This window comes from Ceratotherium simum, chromosome X (genome assembly GCF_057802395.1).
Source record: "Ceratotherium simum simum isolate JZ-2026a chromosome X, ASM5780239v1, whole genome shotgun sequence".
NCBI classification, from domain to species: Eukaryota; Metazoa; Chordata; class Mammalia; order Perissodactyla; family Rhinocerotidae; genus Ceratotherium; species Ceratotherium simum.
Window position 1 is genome coordinate 79,158,282 of NC_141940.1, and position 22,508 is coordinate 79,180,789.

Sequence of the window (22,508 nt, forward strand, 5' to 3'; positions counted from 1 at the left end):
GGTAATCATTTCACAAAGTATATGTATATCAGTCATCGCGTTGTACACTAAATATATATGATTTTATTTGTCTATTATACCTCAATAAAGCTGAAAAAATATTTTTAAAAAAATCGTTGAGGGCTGGAAGGAAGGAGGTCATCTCCCACTCCCCAGCTTTAGCAGCTGCTCCCTCCTCCCTCCCGCCTCTTCTCCACCCCCGCCCCATTTCCATCTGAATGCCAACGCCACTAATTCCCTGGAAGTAGCCAGAACACTCAACATCTCAGAAGCAAATTCCACTGCAGATTTTCTCTCCTGCCCCAAAGTGTCAAGTAATCAGCGACTCCTGGTAGCCTTTCGGGGGTGGGTAGGCATGAGGGCCCCCGGAGGGGTGTGAATGAGTATGTCTCTCATCTCTTCAGTTGCCTTCGGGGGTATTTTATCCCCATTTTTTCCAAGCACAGGCCAGACGAATATCTCCCTTCCCTTGTACTCCTCACAACCTTTGACATAATTATCTGGGACAAATTGATTTGAAGTACGACCGCAGGAAGAGAAACAGGCGTGTTTCGCTTCGCCTTCTGGGAGTTGTAGTCTTGCCGCCCCCGGGCTGCCTGGCTGGCCCTGGAGCTGCGGACTACAGCTCCCAGGCCTTCTCCAAGTCCCCACCTCACAGGCTCAGAGCCCCAAGCCGGGAGGAGGTAGTTACATTGTGTCTATTGTATCCCTGGGCTTGTGTGTTTGTACATAGGACTTGAAACTGAGAGTGTAAAGCATGGCAGATGAGCAAGAAATCATGTGCAAATTGGAAAGCATTAAAGAGATCAGGTAAGTGGAACGTTGCAGGGCTCCCTCAGGCCCCCTCAAAGCCCCCAAAATCTCTCGCTGCGGGAGAGGGCTGAGTTATCTATGGAAAATGTCTCTATTGTTGGGCTACTTGCGGAGGGGGGCGGGAAAGGAGCCCATTCACCTCCGAATTCAAGGATGGGAAGGAGGTTGGGGAGAGTCGGAACTGAGACTAGTAGAGAGAGACAGAGAAACAAGAGAGACTGACCAAGAGAGACCTCTTGCCAGATGTGGCTGAGCAGGCCAGATGGAGACACACGGTGGGGGTGGAGGGGTGTTGGTCCCGAGATAGCTTTATTCTTCTTAGTGTGAGAGTTGGGGGATGGCATTCTTAGACCCATTATTTTTTTTAAGTGTTTGTTGGCTCAAAGGTGTATTTGGCTCCTTGATCTTTAGGAGTCGGAATTTTGTTTTTAGTCTCCCGTTCAACTTCCAGACCTGGAGCTCGGGCAAATCTTTTAAGAGCAGAGCCTAACGCGTCAGGGCTGTTGGCGGTTGCAAGGGACTGCTGGCAGGGGTTGGGGGGCGGTGCGGAGGAATCTCGACAGGCCTGGACTGGGAGGACGGCAAGTGCGCGTTTGTGTTTTTGTTTGGTTTCACTCACTCGCCACTTTGTTCCTCTCCTACCCGGTGCTTGGGAAGGGGATGGGAGCCATGGAGACTGGGGAGGCAGACACCACGCCTGGTGGTGGGATTAAAACAGCTGATCAGAGCCACTAGAGGTGAAGGGCAGGCTAGCAAAGTGGGGGTTGCCTGCATTCCCACGGCTGCGCTTTGGGAGCGGCTGTGGCAACGTAATGACGTTGTCCTTGCTTAGAACGCAATAGTGCATGGCAAGGGGACTGCCTGGGCCGGCACCAGGCCTCCCAACCCTGGCTTCCACCCTCATTGTGACGGTGGCCAGGATTCGGCTCTCTGCGTTTAGTGTTTTCCAGGAACCTGGAGAACAAGAAGGGAGGATATCAAGTGTGTCCCTTTAAGAAATAAGACTCTGACCAAGAGATTTAACCCTTGGAGTGAATGCTTCGGGTAAGACTCATACATGATGGTGGCGGTGGGAAACATCTTGGCTTTTTTGTCCTTTGGAGGGCTTGCATCTCCAGGAAGGGAACTAGTATTTATTGATCCCCTGTTGTGCCAAGTGCCTTGACCTACTATCGCTCATTTCAGCAAGAGTCCTGAGAGCTTCCTACACCTCCTTTACAGTGGGAAAATGGAGGTTCAGAAAATTTAACTAACTTTTCCAGAGCCAAACAGCTTAAAAATGCCAGATTTTGACAGGAACCCAGTCAATCTGCATGCAGAGGCTCTGGTCTTCTCACCCTATCCCACAAAGGGTCTGGGAAAGGGTCAGGGGTTGGGGTATGTTGCAAGTTTTTTCTGCAAAGGCTTCGAGAGGTAGGGAGTAGGATACCTTGGTGCAGGAAGAGGTCAGCTGTCATAACAACAATGCAGCTAATAAGAGGCTTAGGCCTGCAAGTGGAGAGTCTAGACTTCTATGCTTACCAAACTTTAAAGGAACCTCTGCCCAACCCCAAGAGAAGGAACAGTTGGGAGCAAGGAAAAGTGACCACTCCCAGTGGAGACCACATGGGAGGCCATGACTTCTGCCCTCACCAGTGGTAGTCCAGGCATTCCTACCACTACTAGTTGAGATGGGATCATCAGAGGCCTAGAGAGAAGGCTGAACTTCCAACCTCAGCCATCAGTAACAAGGAGCCCCTCCCTAACCTGGATGTCAACCAGAGACCCAGTGGAAAACATGGACTTCTACTGCCCCCCATCCTTGCAAAAGGAGCATGTCAGAGAGGCCTACAAAAACAAAAGATTTAAAAGAGATCCAGAGAGTCTAAATTTAATTGAAAAAATTTACTTGCCATACCAAAATTATCAACTTAAATGACAAGAGAAAGTAAACAGATGCCAGCATTGTGATGACACAGACAGAATTACTGACAAGGATTTTAAAGCAGCAATCATAAAAATGTTTCAACACACTTGAAACAAATGATAAAATAGAAAATCTCAGCATATAAAAAGAAAGTATCAACAAAGAAATATGAAACATAAAAAAGATCCAAATGGAAAGTTGAGAACTGACAAATGCAATAGCTCAATGGATGAGCTCAACAGCAAGACGGAGAAGACAGAGGAAGGAATCAGACAACTTAAATACAAAACAATAGAAATCACCCAATCTGAACAACAGAGAAAAATTAGATTCAAAAAAAAGAAAAAAGAAACAATTGAGCAGAGCCTTTGGACCTGTGGGACTATAATAAAAGATCTAATATTCATGTCAACAGAATCTCAGAAAGAGAGGAGAAAGAGGGCAGGACTGAAAAGCACTTAAAGAAATAGTGGCTTAAAACTTCCCAAATTGAGCAAAGGACATAAACCTCCAGATTCAAGAAGTTAAGCAAACTCCATCAGGATGACCCCTCCCCTGCGACCCAACTCCCACCAAGACACATCATAGTCAACCTTGTGAAAACAAAAGGCAAAGAAAAGATCTAGAAAGCCAATGAGAAACAACACCTTACCTATACCTTCAGGGGAAAACAATTTAGAATGACAGCAGATTTCTCATCAGAAACTGATGAGGCCCTAGTGGGAAGCAGCACGTTTTTCAAGTGCTGGAGGAAAAGAATTGTCAACCTAGAATCCTGTGTTCAGTGATAATATCCTTCAGGAATAAAGGGATAATCAAGACATTCTCAGATGAAAGAAAACAGGGAATTTATCAGTAGGAGGTCTACCTTGTAAGAATGACTAAAATAAGTTCTTAAAACAGAAAAGAAACAATAAAAGAAGGAACCTTGGAAGAAAGAACACAGTAAGGAAAAACATGGGTAAATACAACAGAATTTCTTTTCCTCTTGAGTTATCTGAATTATATCTGATGATTGGATCAAAATTTTTCACAGTCTCACGTGATTCTGAATGTATGTAGAGAAAATATTTAAGACATTTATTATAAACAGGGGAGTGTAAAGGGGTGTAAAAGGGTAAGGTTTCTATATTTCACTTGAACTGGTAAAATGACATCAGAAGTCTGATAAATTCTCTCTCTCTCTCTCTCTCTCTCTCTCACTCTCTCTCTCTCTATAGATATGTATAATGTACTAGTGAGAGCAAACTCTAGAAAAGCTCTACAAAGAGATGCACTCAAAAACATTATAGATAAATCAAAATGGAGTTCTAAAGAAAGTTCAAGTCACCCACAGGAAGGCAGGACAAAGAAAACAGAAAAAGTAAAAACAGAACAAACAGGTAACAAAAAATAAAATGGCACTTAGCCTTAACATATCGATAATTAGGTTGAATATAAATAGTCAAAACACTGATGAAAAGACAGAGTGGATTTAAAAAACATGACCCAACTATATGCTGTCTACAAGAAATGCATTTCAAATATAATGATATAGGTAAGTTGTAAATAAAAGGATGGAAAAGGATACCAGGCAAATATCAATCAAAAGAAAGCGGGAGTGGCTATATTAATATCAGATAAAGCAGATTTGATAGCAAAGAAAATTCCCAGGGACAGAGTGGAACGTTGCATAATGAGAAAGGTTCAATCCATCAAGAAGACATAGCAAGTCTAGATGTGTGTGCACCAAAAGTGATTTAAATTAGCCTGCTTTTGACAATTTTACAGTAATATAGAAGGGTTATGTCACTTGATTTAAGAATTTAAAATGGGAAAAGTACAACAAATACACACTTGATGTTCACAAATGGACAGGTAAACATATACGGGACGTGGAGAGAAGGAAGGAGCAAAGGAAAGGGTAGAAGGAGCTGGAGAAAGGAACTAACGTTTGTTGAACACCTACTAATGTCAAGGCTCTTGGCTCCTTTAATGCTTAATCTTCCTAATGGAAATCTGTGGTGAGAATTATTATCCCCATTTACAGATAAGGATACTGAGGCTCAGAGAGCTTAGGTAACCTATCTATGGTCACACCAGCTACGAAAGGAAGAGAGAATATATCCTCCTATTCACATGGCATATGCATTTCAACAAATGTAGATAATCTGCTTAATCATTATTCACAGTTTGTCAACTGCTTTAACCCTAAATCCCTTAAAGGTATAAGCAGGGCAGCCTATTTCTGCTAAAAAAAAAAAATCTTACTTCTGGGCTGAAGTAAAGTTATGACGGCAGTATAACCTAAAGACCTGATTAAGTCAAGCTGAGAGCCAGACAAACACCCCAGGCACAGGCACAGAAATATACCCATTCATAGTCAGTGCTCCTGCACACCAATGGCAGAATTTGAAGTGGGAAATGTCTCAGGAATGGATTCTCCCACCACAGACCAGTCCCCACTCCTGACTCTGTCCACATGCCCAGCCCTGCCTTTCCTCCCAATCCCAACCACACTCCAACACTATGCTCTAGACTTCAGCCCCCAAATCCCACACTAGTCTATTTTGTCCATCCGTTCCTTGGGCTTTCAAGTGGTGATGAAGGAGCATGTGGATATGTGGAAAAGGGAAGACAAGAATGGAACAAAAGAAGGGAGATGGAAAGGAGGGAAGGAAAGGAGAAGAGGCCATGAGGTAGAGAAAGTGAGTACAGATATCACTAGAGGTACCAGATCCCTTCACCAGCTCCCCAAATGCGTATTAATGTCTCCTTAACGTGCACATGCCATCCATACGCACACATTGCACACACCCATGCTCCAAAGCACACATATCTGTACACAATGAGCTTTCCTCGCTTAAGAAAGGAAAAACTCATTTTGGAAGTAAATATCGTGGTGTTAAGTAGACCCTCTTAAGTCTAAGTCTCTGCCCTGGATCCTCTCTTTTTCTCTCTACACATTCTCCTGGATGACCTCCTGTACTCCCATGGCTTCAAATGTTATCTCCAAATCCTCAATCTCTACTCCCTACCTTCCTTCCAAGCTTCAGCCCAATATATCCCACAGCCTACTGGGCTTGTGCACCTGGTTGCCCCCCAGACACAGCTCAAGTTAGCCAACTCTTAAGACTTTATCTCTTCTTGCCCCAATCTAGTGCCTCCCCTTAAACCTCTGGTTTAGTGCCGTATTCTCTGCACAGTTACCTCAGAGTGAAACCTGAATGTCAATGTTGATTACCGTTTCTTTTTGTGTGTGTGTGAGGAGGATCAGCCCTGAGCTAACATCCATTGCCAATCCTCCTCTTTTTGATGAGGAAGATTGGCCCTGGGCTAACATCCGTGCCCATCTCCCTCTACTTTGTACGGGATACCTCCACAGCATGGCTTGACAAGCGGTGCGTCGGTCTGCGTCCGGGATCTGAACCTGGGAACCCCGGGCAGACGAAGTGGAGCACGCAAACTTAACCACTATGCCACTGGGCCAGCCCCGTCCTTTCTTTTTTATAACTCACCTCTGATCACTTAGCAAGTCCTACTGTTTCTACCTTCAACATCTGGCTCAAATTCCTGCCCCAGTCTCCACCTTCACACTCACTGCTCCATTTTAGGCCTTCATCATGACTGGCCTGGGTATTTGTAGTGTTGTATCCATTTCCACCTCTAGAATTACTTTCCTGTCTTCATTCTCCCCTCTGTCTTCAATGCCATCCACACCGCTATGAGAACTACCTTCCTAAAGTAGTGGTGTTATTGTGTTATTCCTCAAACACATTCACTGACTTTCCATTGCCTACAGCAGTATTTTTCAAAACACAGGTCATGAGCCATTAGTAGATCATGAAATGAATTAGTCAGTTGCTGGTAGCATTTGCAAAAAAAATTTTTTTAAAGAACAAAATAAGATAGAAAATATCAGAACACATTGCATAAGAAATGGTAGATATTCTTTGCAGAAACTTTTGCTTCAGTTTTATATCTGTGTATGTGTGTATTGGGTCACAGTGTGAAATTCATTTCTCACTGGAGGTCTTTTCTTGCTGTAGGTCTACTGGACAGACATTTGTCTATAATTGTTGCCATGGTATTCATGCCCCTCTCTTCCACAAGTCCGGCCCAGACTCACCTTTCCAATCTTATCTGCTACTACTCCTTTTCATTTTCCCTATCCTTTATCAGCACATAAGTTCCTCACTGTTTCATATACTTCCATTCCTCCAGGCCTTTGCTAATGCTGATTCCCTCATTCTTGAATGCCCTTCCCTTATTCCAAGCCTGTAAATCCTACTCATTCTTCAAGGAAGACCCAGACCAAATACCACCTCTTGTCCAAAAACGTCTCAAATTTCCCAGCCCGAATGAATGTTTACCCCTTTGGGCTCCCGCAGGGAGAGTTATTATAGCACTCGAGTTATTCTGCCTTATGACAAAGTTTTGAATTGACATGTGTCTTCTTCCTTCCTTGCTTCAGTCATTGCTGTGGCAGCTTCAGCAGGCTCCTCTACCACCTGGCTTGAGAACTGACTCAGCAAGTCACAGGACAGCTGGGACCTCTGGGACTTAGGGATGAGAAAGTTAAGCCATACAGTGCTGACTACAGGATAGAGAATGGAAAAGACTTGACATTTGGTAGTGAGCTATAAGGAAGTCTTCAAGGTGAACTCTTCTAAGAAACCTGCTTTTCTTACAGTAGCTGTTTTTCCAGATGAGCAAGTAAATATGAAATGGAAGAACACTTGGGACTTAGGCAGTGTTCTCTTCAGACTAGAGTAGGCAGAAAAAACTGGCTTTTTCTTCACTCAGCGACATTTACCAAGCACCTGTTCTGGGCCATACACAGGGCTGGGACGTTCTGTGGGGACCACTGAGATGAATTAGACCTGGTCTCAAGGATCTTAGAATCAAGGTGAGAGGCTGGCCTGGTGGTGTAGCAGTTAAGTTTGTGCGCTCCGCTTCCACAGCCCGGGGTTCCCAGGTTCGGATCCCAGGCGTGGACCGACGCACCGTTTGTCAAGCCATGCTGTGGCCGCATCCCATATAAAGTAGAGGAAGATGGGCACAGATGTTAGCCCAGGGTCAATCTTCCTCATCAAAAAGAGGAGGATTGGCAACGGATTTTAGCTCAGGGCTAATCTTCCTCACACACACACAAAAATGAATTAAAAAAAAGAAAAAAAGAATCAAGGTGAATATCTCTGATCTCTCCCCTGAGTTCCAGACTCACATATCCAGCTTCCCAGTTAACCAACCCCACTGGAAGTATCACTGGCATCTCAAACAGGCCCCAACAGAACTCTCAATTCCACCCCCACCCCCAAACATTCTCCTTTCCTAGTGATCCCCATCAGTAGTAAATGTTCCCTCATCCCAAGATCTGGAATCATTCTTCATTCCTCCCTCTCTCAGACTGCCTGTATCCAAAACAGTAGCACGGTGGTTATCAAACTTGAGCGTGCATTAGACTCCAGCTGGAGGGCCATTGAAATGTAGATTGCTGAGTTTTGTCTCCAGAGTCTCAAATGGATTCAGTAGATCTGGGGTGGGGCTTGAGAATTTGCATTTCTAGTAAGTTCCCAGGCAATGCTGTTGCTGCTGTTCCAGGGACCACACTTGAAAAACCACTGCATTAATAAGACCTGGCAGGTTATACCTGTATAATATACTCTGGATCTCTCCACTTCACACCATTCTCTTAGCTCATCAACAAATCTGAACAGTTTTCCATCCATCTCCACTAGCCAATGTCTTCACTTGATCTGCTCATCCTCAAGTCCTCCAGGTCCCAGCTGTCCTACCCTGCTTGTTGAGTGAGTGTCGGGGCTAAGTCACCTCTGAATCTGGGTGAGAGATGAGCCTGCCAAGTTTGTCCCAGGAATGGATGATCCATTGCCCTAGAAGCTCTCTTCCTCTCCACCCTTCCTCCTCCACGTTAGCTAGCAAAGAGCCATTGTTAGCCAGAAGTTAGCCAGCTGACTTGGCCCAGGCCTCTGTCTGCAGAGGCTGTGGCCTAGGGAAGTCAGAAATCCAGGTTCAACAGTTAAGTAAGACTGTGGCCCCGGTGAGTGTCGGAAACCCTAAGGAAGTGTCTTGTGGTTTTCCTGGGATTCTGTGGCCACACCAGCTATGCTTTAGCTGATTGGGAGGATTTTATTAGGAAATTTCCACAGAAAACCAGGTCTTTAATGACTTGGATGCTTTACTCACTTGGAGGGCCAAACATTCCACAGGTTCCATCTCATGGAGTCATCCAACAGCTCTGTGCAAGGCTACACTGAGACCTACTTCTCAGGTAGAATTTACGAGCTTCCGGGATGTTCCATGATATGCACTATTTCATCCTGAAAATTGGTGACTGAGCCAGGACAAGAATTCACCCCATTGGCTTGTTTTCCATGGCTTGAAATCCATCATACAAGGAAAGTTCCCTGGTATGGTGGAAAGGTGATTAGGCTCAGCACACTGGATTCTCCACTTCCTGGCTTTGTGATCTTGGGCAAGTCACTTTACTTCTCTCAGCCTCAAAGTTTTCATCTGTAAAAATGAAGCTACATTCACATGGTTGTGATGAGGATTAAATTAGATTGCATATAAAGTGCCTAACATAGTTGCTGGAACATAGTAGACACCAAAAAAAATAAATAATGATAATAGCTATTATTATTATTATTAAATAAAGCCTTTCTCAACACCCAGTTCCTTCTCAGTTCCTGGCGCTTACAGACTCTTAATAAATGTTAACTGAATGGATGAAAGACCCCCACCCAAGGTAATGTCTTTCTTTCTCTGAGGCTACTGAAATTACAATCAGTACCCTGGACTTAACCACCTATCTGCATCCATTTTTGTCACACTCCAAATGTAACTGTTGAGCCCCGCTTATGGCCAAAGCTGTGTGATAGATGACGTGGAGTTTACAGAGAGAAATATGGTGTAGTGCCAGTCTCTAGAAGGCTCTTGTGTATATAATTATCTGGATTTCAAATTGCTTCCTGTGTGGGTGTGTACATTTAGAAGAGCCAGAGGACCATAGCTGTGTGCTCTTGGGCTAGACATTTGTTTCTTCATCTCTGAAATGAAGAGGATGGATTTGATTGGTGGCTTTGAAATAACGTTCTGAGGAGCCCTGGAAATTCCAGGGAGGTGTATCAAGGGCCACTCTGGTAGAGTCAGGCAAGGTTGGATTTGAAGAGAGAATAAGGACCCTGGGGGTCCCACTTCCACTTCAACCATAACGGTTATGATTTGTTCTGTTTTCCGTATTGGAACAGTTATTTTATTTGAAGGAAGGGGTCTTCTCATCAACCACCCACAGGATCTAGCACACTGTTGGGTAAAAGGTACTTGCTTAATAAATTTTTTTTGTCCACCTGATTGATAGAAGATGTAAAGAGAAGGAAGCTATTGTGTGTGTGCATTTAAGCAGCATGATGCCCACTGGCATGATCCCCTCTGTGTAGATTTGAGAAAGGAAGGACCTTTTACTTATATTTAATCTTAGCCCAAACTACCCAGCTGCTGGAGAGAACATGGAAGGCTGGGCGTTAGATACTAAGCCTGAAGAGCATAGTAAAGGCAGTCAACCACAAGGTTAACAAGTCTCCATTTCTTTTTTTCATCATTAACCCCCCCTTCCCATTCCTCCTGTGTACCTCAACTGACCAACTCCATTAAAAATGTATTTCCTCTACACAAGCCTTTTGACAAGTCATTTATTTTCCTGGGAAAACAGGAGTGGAGGAGTAGAAACAGCTTAGAATTTGGGTTCAGATGGTGTTGTGGGTTTATATTTAATTCTGGGGGCAGTAAGAAGCCATTGGAGGATACATTTTTCACAGCTTCACTGAGTTGTAATTTACATACCATAGAAACCATCCATTTTAAGTGTAAAATTCAATGACTTAGTAAATTTAAAGAGTTGGGCAACTATCACCACAATACAATTTTAGAACATTTCCATCATCCCCAAAAGAGCCCTTATGCCCAGTTTCAGTCAATCTCTGTTCCCACCCACAGCCCCAGGCAACCAGTGATATACTTTCTGTCTCTATAGATTTGCCTTTTAAGGACATGGCATATAACTTATCATATTGTTTTTGAGGCTCATACATGTTATAGCATATATCAGTATTTCTTTCCTTTTTAGTGACAAATCGTATTCCACTGTATGGATATACCATATTTTATTTATTCACTCACCAGTCAATGAACATTTGGGTTGTTTCCACCTTTTGGCTCTTATGAATAACGCTACTCTGAACGTTTGAATATAAGTCTTTGCGTGGAAATATGTTTTCATTTCTCCTGGTTAGATTCCTAGGAGTGAAATTTTTAGGTCATATGATAAGCATGCATATAACTTTTTAAGATACTGCAAAACTGTTTTCCAAAGTGGTTGTGCCAATTTCTATCTCCAGAAGCAGTGTATGAAGGTTTGTTTCTCTACATCCTCAACAACCCTTGTTATTGTGTGTCTAAAAAGGACATTATAGCCATCGTAGTGGTGTGAGTGGTAGTTCTTTGTAGTTTTAACTTGCATTTCCCTAATGACCAATCCTGTTGAGCATCTTCTTCGTGGGTTTATTTGCCACCCATATATCTTCTTTGGTGAAGTGTCTATTCAAATCCTTTGCCCATGTTTCAATTGAGTTGTTTGTTTAGCTATTGTGAATTTTCAAGTCCTTCATCGGATACATGCTTTGCAAAGATGTTCTCCCAGTCTGTGACTTGTCTTTTCATTCTCTTAGTGTCTTTTGAATTGCAGAATTTTTTAACATTGATGAAGAAGTCCAACTCATCCGTATTTTCTTTTATGGATTGTAATTTTTGTATCGTATGAAAGAAATCTTTGCCTAAGCCAAAGTCACAGAGATTTTCTCCTATGTTTCCTTCCAGAAATTTTATTTTTAGGTTTCACATGTAGGACTATGATGCATTTTCACTTAATTTTTGTATATGATGCAAAGTATAAGCTGAAGTTTATTTTTTGCATGTGCATATCCAGTTGTTCCAGGACCATTTGGTGAAAAGGCCGTCCTTTCTCCGCAGCATTGCCTTTGCACCTTTGTCAAAAATCAGTTGTCCATATATTTGTATGTTTATTTCTGGACTCTCTATTCTGCTCCGTAGGTCTGTTTCTGTATATTTATGCCAATACTTCACTGTTTTGATTACTGCAGCTATATAATAATCCTTGAAATCAGGCAGTGTAATTTCTCCAACTTTGTTATTCTTCTGCAGCATTGTTGTGGCTACTGTAGGCCCTTTGCATTTCTATGTGAGTTTTAGATTCCACTTATCAGTTTCTACAAAAAAGCCTGCTGAAATTTTGATATGATTGCATTGGTTGTGTAGATGAATTTGTTGGATTTCACCAGTGTTTCAAATAATGTCCTTTTTCTGTTCTAGGATCCAATCCAAGATACCACACTGCATTTACCAGCTTCCTTTTGAATAGTGTTAGCATGGTGTATCTTCTTCCATCCTTTTACTTGTTTCTTTATATTTAAATTGAGATTCTTATAGGTAGCCCATAGTTTGTTCCTTTTTATTTTAATCCAATCTGACAATCTGCTTTTTAGTTGGGGATGTTTAATGTGCTTGTTGATACAGTTAGGTTTAAATCTACCATCTTGTTGTTTTCCATCTATCTCATCTGTTTTTTGTTCCCTATTCCCTCCCTTCCTTCCTTCTTTTGGATTCAGTGTATTTTGTGTTCCATTTGATCTCTTTTTCTGACTTATTAGCTATGATTCTGTTTTGTTATTTTAGTAGTTACTTTAGGGTCTAGAATATATATCTCTAACTTGTCACAATTTATCTTCAACTGATGTTATACTACTGCAGATATGGTATAAGAAGCTTACAATATTACACTTTTATTTCTCCCTTTCTGGCCTCTGTGCTATTACATTGATGTACTTCTTGGGTCACACTGTTGATTATCTTTTTAAGTAGTTTAAATAATGAGAAAAAGAGTCATTATTTTTTTTTCACTTTCAGTGCTCTATATCCCTTTGCTATCATTTTCCTTCTGCTTCAAGGACATCTTTTAACATTTATATAGAGAAGGTTTGCTGGTGATGTAGAATTCCAGCTTTTCTATGTCTGAAAAAGTCTTTATTTAACCCTTGTTTTTGGAAGTTATTTTCACTGTGTAAAGAATTCTATATTAGCAGGGTTTTTTTTTCCCCCAGTACTTTAAAAATGATGTGCCACTGTCATCTTGCTTCCATCGTTCTTGGTTCCTCTGTAGGTAACGTGCCTTTTCTCCTCTGGCTGCTGCTAAGATTTTTCTCTTTATCACTGGTTTTGAGCAATTTGATTATGATATAATGTTGTGTAGTTTTCTTCATGCTTCCTGTGCTTGAGGGTTTGTTGAACTTTTTAGATTGGTGCATATGTAGTTTTCACCAAATCTGAAACATTTTGGTCATTAATTCTTCAAATATTTTTCTTTTCTCCCTCCTTCTTGGTCTCCAGTTGCCTGTATTTTTTTTTTTTTTTTTTTTTTGCTGAGGAAGATTCGCCCTGAGCTAACATCTGTTGCCAATCCTCCTCTTTTTTTGGCTTGAAGAAGATTTGCCCTGAGCTAACATCTGTGCTAATCTTCCTCTATTTTGTATGTAGGACACTGCCACAGCATGGCTGGTGAGTGGAGTAGGTCTGTGCCCAGGATCCGAACCCGCAAACCCAGGCTGCTGAAGCGGAGTGAGCAGAACTTTAACCTCTTGGCCCTGGGGCTGGGCCAAGTTACCTATATTTGTAGTCACTTGAAGTTGTCCCACAGTTTGCTGATGATGTTTATTTTTTAAAAATCTTTTCTCTCTAAATATTTCGTTTGGGAAAATTTCTATTGCTATGTCTTTATGTTCATTAATCTTTTCTCCTTTATTGTCTAAATTGATTAATGTAGATTTCATGTGAGACATTCTAGTTTCCATCTGTAGATATTTTATTTGGGTCTTTTTCATCTCCCCCATGTCTCTACTTAATGTGGCCAGTATTTCTTCAAGCTTTTGAACATATGGAATGCACTCATAATAACTATTAGTGTCCTTGGCTACTAATTTTGTCAAGCATGTCATTTCTTGGTCAGTGTTGATACATTATTCTCTACATTATGGGTTATATTTTTCCTGCTTAATTGCATACCTGGCAAGGTTTGATTGGATGCCAGACACTGTGAATTTTATCTTGTTGATTTTCCATATTTGTTCATTCCTATAAATATTCTTGAGCTTTGTTCTGGCATGTCATTAAAACATTTAGAATCAGTTTTATCCTTGGCCTTGCTTTTCAGTTTACATAAGTGGAACCATAGCAGCATTTAGTGTAGAGCTCTTTTTCCCCAGTAGTGATGTAAAATTTTCTTTGTACTTTAGTGCTTTGTGAATTGTGAAGTTTTTCCACCTTGGCTATTTGGAAGGTAGAAACAGTCACTATTCCCAGCCCTGTGTGGGCTCTGATCACTGTTCCCTCAAATCCTTTTGGGTGGTTCTTTCCCTGGCCTCAGGTAGTTTCCTTACACACATGTGCTGATCAATACTTAACTGAATACTTGAGGGGTATCCTTGGAAGATTGTAAGCATTCTCCCTCTACACAGGTCTCCCCTCTCCAAAATGCTTTCCTGCAAACTCCAGATGCCTTGGCTTCCCCAGGCTCATAGCTCCATTTCTGCAATTGAGAAAGACTGCCAGACTCTGTCTGAGTTCTCTGTCCCTGCCTTGCATCCTAGAATATTTCTCTAGATGGTAAGATGGGGCAATCTTTGGGCTTATCTAAGCTTTTCCATTTCTCAGAGATCGCTGACCTTACTTGCTTAATGTCTAGTGACTTGAGTACTGTTGTTTCATATTTTTTTCTTGTGTTTTTGTTTGTTTGTTTGTTTGTTTTGTTTTAGTTATTTTGCACGGGAGGGAAAATCCGGTCCCTGTTACTCTATCTTGACCAGAAGTGGAAGTCAAGGTATTCTCCAAATTTAGTTTTAAAAGATCAGATTTCACCATTTAAGACACACATATTTTATATTTTAAAAATCTAAAGTCAGGATGAGTTTTAAATACAATGCTGCCTTACAATTGCTGTTGGCCAAGAAGTAATTGTGTTGTTGTCAAGGTATGAGCACATGCAAACTTGGCCATGGCTGTTTATATTATCATCCCTTCAACTGACTTGCGTGAATGATTGCCACTGTATATGTTGAGTTTAATTGCCATTTAAAATGTCTTCAAAAAGATTTCATCATGGTTCTTCCTTGAAATGAAAAATTATCATGTGTGAGGAATGACTCAGACTAGAAAAGTCTGATAAAAATTTGTGTCTTAAATAAGTCTACAAGAGCTCTTTCAACAAGTATTAAATGGACATTTAAATAATAAGAAAACATTTTGTCATAATGTAATTGGTGGCATTCTTTTCTTAGCAGTACATCAAATAATGTGTACTTACATTAAGTGGCACTTTAAATTCAATTAAGTACAATAACTAGTTAGCCATGACATTGGTAAAGCTAATCCAACTTGGTTCCAAAATGACAGTGGTTGAAACAAGATAGAAGTTCATTTCTCTCTCACATTATCAGTCTGGGAACAAGCTATCTGTGGTTTGTGTGGTTACTTAGTGTTGGGGATTCAGGCTCTTTTTATCTTATTGCTTCACCAGGTACAAGGTGTTGCCCTCCTCTACATGGTTCAAGATGGCTCAATGTTGTATGCACATTTTAGGCAGTGGGAAGAGGGCAAAGGGGAAGTCAATGGCACGCTTCTTTCCTTAGAGTCATAGAGTAGAAGTTGCACATATCACATATGTTTTCATCCCGTTGGCCAGAACATTGTCACATGGCCACAAACAGCTGCAAAGGAGACAGGGAAATATAGTCCTTATTCTACGGATCACATGCCCAGATGAAAACCAGAGATTCTGTTACTAATGGAAGGAGGGAAGAATGAATTTTGGGAGACAAGGAGCATTTGTATTCTGTGTGAGCCTAGGGTTTTCAAATTGTCGGAGCCGCCTATAGATGGAAAGGATTGTCTAGAGAAGTAGCAAGAGCTCCATGACTAAATTGTTCAAGGAAAGCCTAATTGAACACTTGGCAGTAATGTTATAGAAGAACACTTAAGCAGTGGTTGGGGAGGGAACAATAGATGCCTTCAAAGGTCCTTCCCAGCCTGGAGATTCACCTGTGCTCAGGTCCTACCCACATGGGTCTGGGAGTCCATGGAACCACTTGCTATATGTGAATCATCTGACTGCTGTCAGTGCCCAGCATTGCTTCGTGTTTGTCTTCACTGTAAATTCCCAAATTAATACAGAGACCTTCAGATAAATTTCTCATTTAACCCCCAGAGATCAGGGACTGGGGGAGGCCAGAGCAGCAATAACTAGGCAGATCTTGATGGTGGTGAGGTAGAGATGCTAGGTTGGTTGAGCAGAGGTTGTTTAAGAGAGAAATGAGAGCAGCTCAGGGTGCATTCTGTTACAGGTCTCCAGCTGGGTTGATCTCCCAAGCTCCCCCAAGCTCCTCCATTGCTCCTGCTTTCTGAGTACAAATACAGATGCAGGAGCCCTCATGCACTACTGGTAGGAGTGTGAACTGGGGTTACCATCCTGCAGAGCAAACTGGCACCACTTAGATGCAATAAGAATATATATTACGTGTGTCCCAAAATTCCCACTCCTAGGATACATCCCCCTAAATTTACTCAGACAGGTACAAGAATATTCATTGAAGTGATGTTTATGGAGGGGCGAGATGGAAGCAAACTGAGAGTCTATCCTTGGGAGAGTGGACGGGTAAAATCCGGTGGATCACCACACCTAGGAGCAAGGAATCCTGGATCTTAACATCAAAGTGCCATGTGAAAACCATATATTATCATTAGTCTACTATATATATATTTGTGTGTGTGTCTATATGTGTATATATATATGTGTGTCTATGAATATATATATTTGTATGTATATATTTTTGTGTGCATTTATATATATATACATTTTTATTTTATATTATATATATTATACATATATAAATAAAATATGTATTTGTATATTATATATATAATATAATATAAAATGGTCTTCTTTGGCTGGATGCTTTGGACAGTGTCACCCCCAGAACTCTTCGTGGCATCTCCACTCCTGCAGCTATTTGCAGTCACATTTCTCCTGAGGCATTAGAGGAATCCTGGCCCACTGAAACTGGCGAGGGGAATCTAGTCTCTGAAACTGAGGAGGAAACAGCCTTGCCCCCTGGGCCTGTTAGTCTGGGCCTATGGTGAGAGTGGCAGCCCCGATGATCTCTAAATCACCTTTGGCATCATGTTTCCCTTTACTTGAAGGATAAACCATTTTACAGCCAAATAACTCTATTGTCCTGTCCTATAGAGTCCCAGAATTCCAAAATCTTTCCTTTATTTCATCCTCTTTCTTCTCCCCTTTGTCCATACTGATAGTGTCTGTGCTTGTATAATCCCATCTTTATTCCTGACTTCTGCAGAGATATCTGATTAAAATCATAAGTAATCTCCTCATAGAGTGATTTTTCATCCACACTCTTGGTGTTCTCTCAGAACATGCTTTATCATTTTTTCAATATGAATAGAATGAGAATTTTCCAAATCTTCAAGTTCTGTTTCCTTTTTGCTTAATAATTCTTTTGCTTTATCTCTCTCTTCTTGCATTTTACTGTAAGCAGCAAGGAGAAGCCAGGCCTCACCTTCAACACTTTTCTTAAAAATCTCCTCAGCTGAATATAAATTTAATTGCTCACAAGTTCTACTTTCCACAAAACACTGGAAAAACATTCAGCCAAATTCCTTGCCACTTTATAACAAGGATTACCTTTCCTCTAGTTTCCAATAGCATGTTCCTCTTTCGTCTTTGAGACCTCACCAAAAGTACCTTTAATGTCCATATTTCTACCAACAGTCCCTTCAATGCAATAAAGGCTTTTTTTAGCATGCACCTCAACTCTTCCAGCCTCTACACATCAGCCAGTTCCAAAGCCACTTCCACGTTTTTAGGTATTTATTAAAGTAGCACCCCACTTCAGAGTACCAAAATTTATATTAATCTGCTCAGTATTCCAGAATAAAATACCACAGACTGTGTGGCATAAACAACAGACCTTTATTTTCTCACAGTCCTGGAGGCTAGAAGCCCATAGTCAAAGTGCCAGCAAATTTGCTTTCTGATGAGGGCTCTCTTTCTGGCTTGTAGTTGACCACCTTCTTGCTATGTGCTCACATGGCCTTTTCTCTGTGGATGCGGAGAGAGAGAGCAATCTATAGTGTCTCTTCCTCTTCTTATAAGGGCACCAGTCCGATTGGATTAGCGTCCTATATTTGTGGCCCTCTCTATATATACATTCACGTTGGGGGTTAGGAGTTCAACATAAGAATTTTGGAGGAGCACAATTCAGTCCATAGATCACTCACTCGCTCTTTCTCTCTCTCTCTCCATATAAATAATTGCACATGAAACAATAATATACACTTCAGAAGAACACATGCAACACAAAGAGTAGACGTTAAATACTTTTGAATGGTTGCCTATGGTGGGGGAGTTAAAAGATGTAGGGAATGAACCCGGAATTCTATATGTAGCAAAAATATCTATTAAGAATGAGGAAGAAATTAAGACATTCTCAGATGAAGGAAAACTAAGAGAACTTGTCACCAGTAGATTTACCCTAAAATAATAGGTAAAGGAATTTTTCTTAAAAGAAAGGAAACAATAGAAGAAGAAAACATGGAATGTCAGGAAAAAAGAAAAACCAACAGAAAGAGTAAAAATATGATTAAAGTACAGTACATTTTCCTTCTCCTATTTAGTTTTCTAAATCATTTCTGATGGTCAAAGCAATAATATAGTGCTGTCTAATGTGTTTCTCAATATATGTGGAAGATATATTTCAGATAGTTATAAATGGTGGAAGATAAAGGGGCATACAAGGAGTTAGCATTTCTACTCTTCACTCACACTAATAAAATGATGACATAGTAAACTATGATAAATTATGAAATATAGTACCTAGAGCAACCAATAAAAAATTGTAGAAAGAGATAAACTTAAAATATTGTAGATAAAATGTAATTCTAAAAAACTTTCAATTAACCACAGGAAGGTAGCAAAAAGAAAACAAAATCAAAGAAGAGAGAGATCAAATAGTAATAAAAAATAAAATGGTACACTTAAGCCCTAACTTAGCAATAAGTACACTGAATATAAATAGCCTAAATATTGCAATTAAAATACTGATTAGCTGAGAGGATTAAAAAACATGACCCATCTATATGCTGTCTACAAGAAACTCACTTCAAATATAAAGATATAGGTATGTTGACAGTACAAGAATGGAAAAAGATATACCATGGAAACATTAATCAAAGGAAAGCAGGAATGGATATATTAATATCAGATAAAGTAGACTTCAGAACAAAGAAAATTACTAGGTACAGAGAGATACATTACATAATGACAAAAGTGTCAGTCTACCAAGAAGACATAGTAATCCTAAATGAGTATGCACCAAACAACATAACTGCAAAATATGTGAAGCAAATCTGATAGAACTGAAGGAAGAAATAGGCATATACACAATTACAGTTGTAATCTTTAACATGCCTCTGTCATTTGATAGAACTAGACAGAAAATCAGCAAGGGTATAGAACTCCACAATACCATCAACAACAGGATCTAATTAACATTTATAGAACAATCCATCCAACAACAGGATACACATGCTTTTCAAGTACCCATGGAACATATACCAAGATAGATAGACCATGTCCTGGGATACAAAACAATCCTCAACAAATTTAAAATAATGGAAATACAGAATGTGTTCTCTGACATTGATAAAATCAAACTAAAAATCAAGAAATCAAAACAAAAAAAATACCAGGAAAAATCTACAAACATTTGGACAGTAAACAACATATTTCTAAAATAATGCATGTTTCAAAGATGAAGTCTCAAGGGAAATAAAGATACATTGAACTGAGTGAAAATACAACATATCAAAATTTATGGGATGCTCCAAAAGCAGTGGTGTGAGGGAAATTTATAGCACTAAATGCTTGCTTTAGAACAGAGGAAATGCCTTGAATTAATAGTCTAAGCTCCCACCTCAAGAAACTAGAAAAAGAAGACTAAAATAAACCCAAGACAAGCAGAAAACAGAAAATAATACAGATAAGAGCAGAAATCAATGAAATTAAAAACAAAAACAATGGAGAAATAAATGAAGTAAAAATCTGATTATTTGAAAAATATATAAAATTGGAAAACCTCTAGCAACACTAACAAAGAAAAAAGAGAGAAAACACGAATTATTGAAATCAGGAATGAAACAGAGACTATCACTACAGACCCCACAAACTTCAAAAGGATAACAAGGCAATAATGTTAACAACTCTTCTTGTATAAATTAGACAGATTACATGAAATGGACTGATTTTCTAAAACAAACTACCGCAACTCACCCAACATGAAATAGATAATTTGAATAACCTGTAACTATTTAGAAAATTGAATTTGTAATTTAACAACTCTCAAAACCAGAATCTCCATTCCCATATGGTTTCACTGGAGAATTCTACCAAATAATTAAGAAAGAATTAACACTAATTCTTTTTTTTTTCATTGAGGTCATATTGGCTTATAACGTGTAAATTTCAGGTGTATGTTATTATATTTCATTTTCTGTGTAGACTGCCTTGTGCTCATCACCAACAGTTTAGTTTTTATCTATCACCATACCTATGTGCACCTTTATCCCTTTTGCCCTCCCCCATCCCTTCCTTCTCTGGTAACCACTAATCTGTTCTTCTTGTCTAAGTGTTTGTTTATCTCCAATATATGAGTGAAATCATATGGTATTTGTCTTTCTCTGTCTGACTTATTTTGCTTAGCATAATACCCTTAAGGTCTATCCATGTTGTTGTAAATGGCACGGTTTTGTCTTTTTTATGGCTAAGTAATATTCCATTGTATTTATACACCACATCTTCTCTATCCATTCATCCATTGATGGGCACTTGGGTTGCTTCCATGTCTTAGCTATTGTGAATAATGCTGCAATGAACATAGGTGTGCATACGTCCCTTTGAATTGTTGATGTCCTGTTCTTTCGATAAATACCCAGTAGTTGGATAGCTGGATCATATAGTATTTCTATTTTTAATATTTTGAGAAATGTCCATATTGTTTTCGATAGTGGCTGCACCAGTTTGCATTCCCACCAGCAGTGTATGAGGGTTCCCTTTTCTCCACATCCTCTCCAACACTTATTTCTTACCTTTTAACACCAATTCTGAACATTTTCTCCAGAAAGTAAAAGTGGAAAGAACACTTCCCAGTTCATTTCATGAAGTCCTTAGTTCCCTGATACCAATTCCAGGCAAAGACAGTACAAGAAAACTACAAACTAGTATTCCTCATGAATATAGATGTAAAAACTTTTATCAAAATATTAGCAAATAGAATTCAGCTGTATGTATATATATATAAAATTATACATCATGACCAAGTGGGGATTTTTCTGGAGATGCAAAGCTAGTTTTTTATTCAAAAATCAATCGATGTTACTGATCATATTAACAGGCTATAGAAGAAAAATCACATGATCGTGTCAATTGATACAGATAAAGCATTTGACAAAATTCACCACATTTTTATGATAAAATCTCATAGAAAACTAGGAATGGGGGGAACTTTCTCAACTTAATAAAGTACATCTACAAAAACCCTCCAGCTAGCTAACATTACACTTAATTGTGAAAGAATGAATGCTATCTCTGTAAGATCAGGAACAAGGCAAGGATGTCCACTCTTAGTGCTGCTAGTCAATATAGCACTAGAGGTTCTAGGCAGGACAATTAGGCAACAAGTAAATAAAAGGCATATAAATGGGAATGGAAAAAACAAAACTGTCCTTGTTTGTAGATAACATAATTGTATATGTAGGAAATCTCAATAAATCGAAAATGAAACAAAAAAACCCAGAAAACTCCTAGATCTAATAAGTGTCAACAAGGTGGCAGGATATAAGATTAACATAAAATAATAGCTATAAACATATGGAAACTACAATTAAAAATACAAAACCATTTATAAGTACTCAAAAACATGAATACCTAAGAGTAACAAAGATTTAACAAAACATGTACAGGACTTTTATGCTGAAAACTACAAAATGCTAATAAAAGAAATCAAAGGAGATCTAAATAAATAGAGAGACATACTGTATTCATGGTTTGGAAGACTCAGAATAGTAAAGATATCAATCCTCCCAAATTGATATATAAATTTAATGAAATTCCTATCAAAATCCCAGAAAGATTTTTGGTAGATATAGACAAGATTACTCTCAAATTTATATAGCAAGGCAAAAGAACTAGAATAGCTAAAAGAATTTTGAAATATAAAAATGAATTGGGAGGAATCACTCTTCCTGATTTCAAAACGTATTATATGGCTATAGTAATTAAGACTGTGTGGTATTGGCAAAGGGACAGACACATAGGTAAGTGAAACAAAATTGAGAACCCAGAAACTACCCACACAAGTATGTATGGCCAACTGATTTCTGACGGAGGTGCAAAGGTTATCCAATGAAGGAAGGATAGTCTTTACAGCAAAAGGTGCTGGAGCAATTGGATATCCATAAGCAAAATCTGAATCTCAGCCTAAACTTCACACTTTATATGAAAATTAACTCAGAATGGATTGTAGGTGTAAATGTAACTATAAAACTTTTAGAAGGTTACATAGAAGAAAATCTGCAGAACCTAGAGCTTGGC

General features: G+C 39.7%; 1 protein-coding gene across 5 annotated transcripts in view; it reads left to right on the forward strand.

The window, feature by feature from the left end:
* The first annotated feature begins 648 nt into the window (after window positions 1-648).
* The window catches only part of ZC4H2 (zinc finger C4H2-type containing), a 35,706-nt gene continuing 13,846 nt past the window's right edge, over window positions 649-22,508 (forward strand). Inside the window, exons 1-3 of one of the 5 annotated variants that reach the window (XM_087427077.1) lie at window positions 730-810; window positions 1,754-1,857; window positions 3,940-4,101. Coding sequence is in view for 1 of the 5 variants with exons in the window: in XM_004439909.3 (XP_004439966.1) it covers window positions 758-810 (53 nt within the window). In the remaining 4 variants the exon portion in view is untranslated. Of the gene's footprint in view, window positions 811-1,753; window positions 1,858-3,939; window positions 4,102-14,569; window positions 14,667-22,508 lie in introns of those variants that run through there. The other 4 variants (XM_087427078.1, XM_087427079.1, XM_004439909.3 and 1 more) reach the window with 4 other exon arrangements.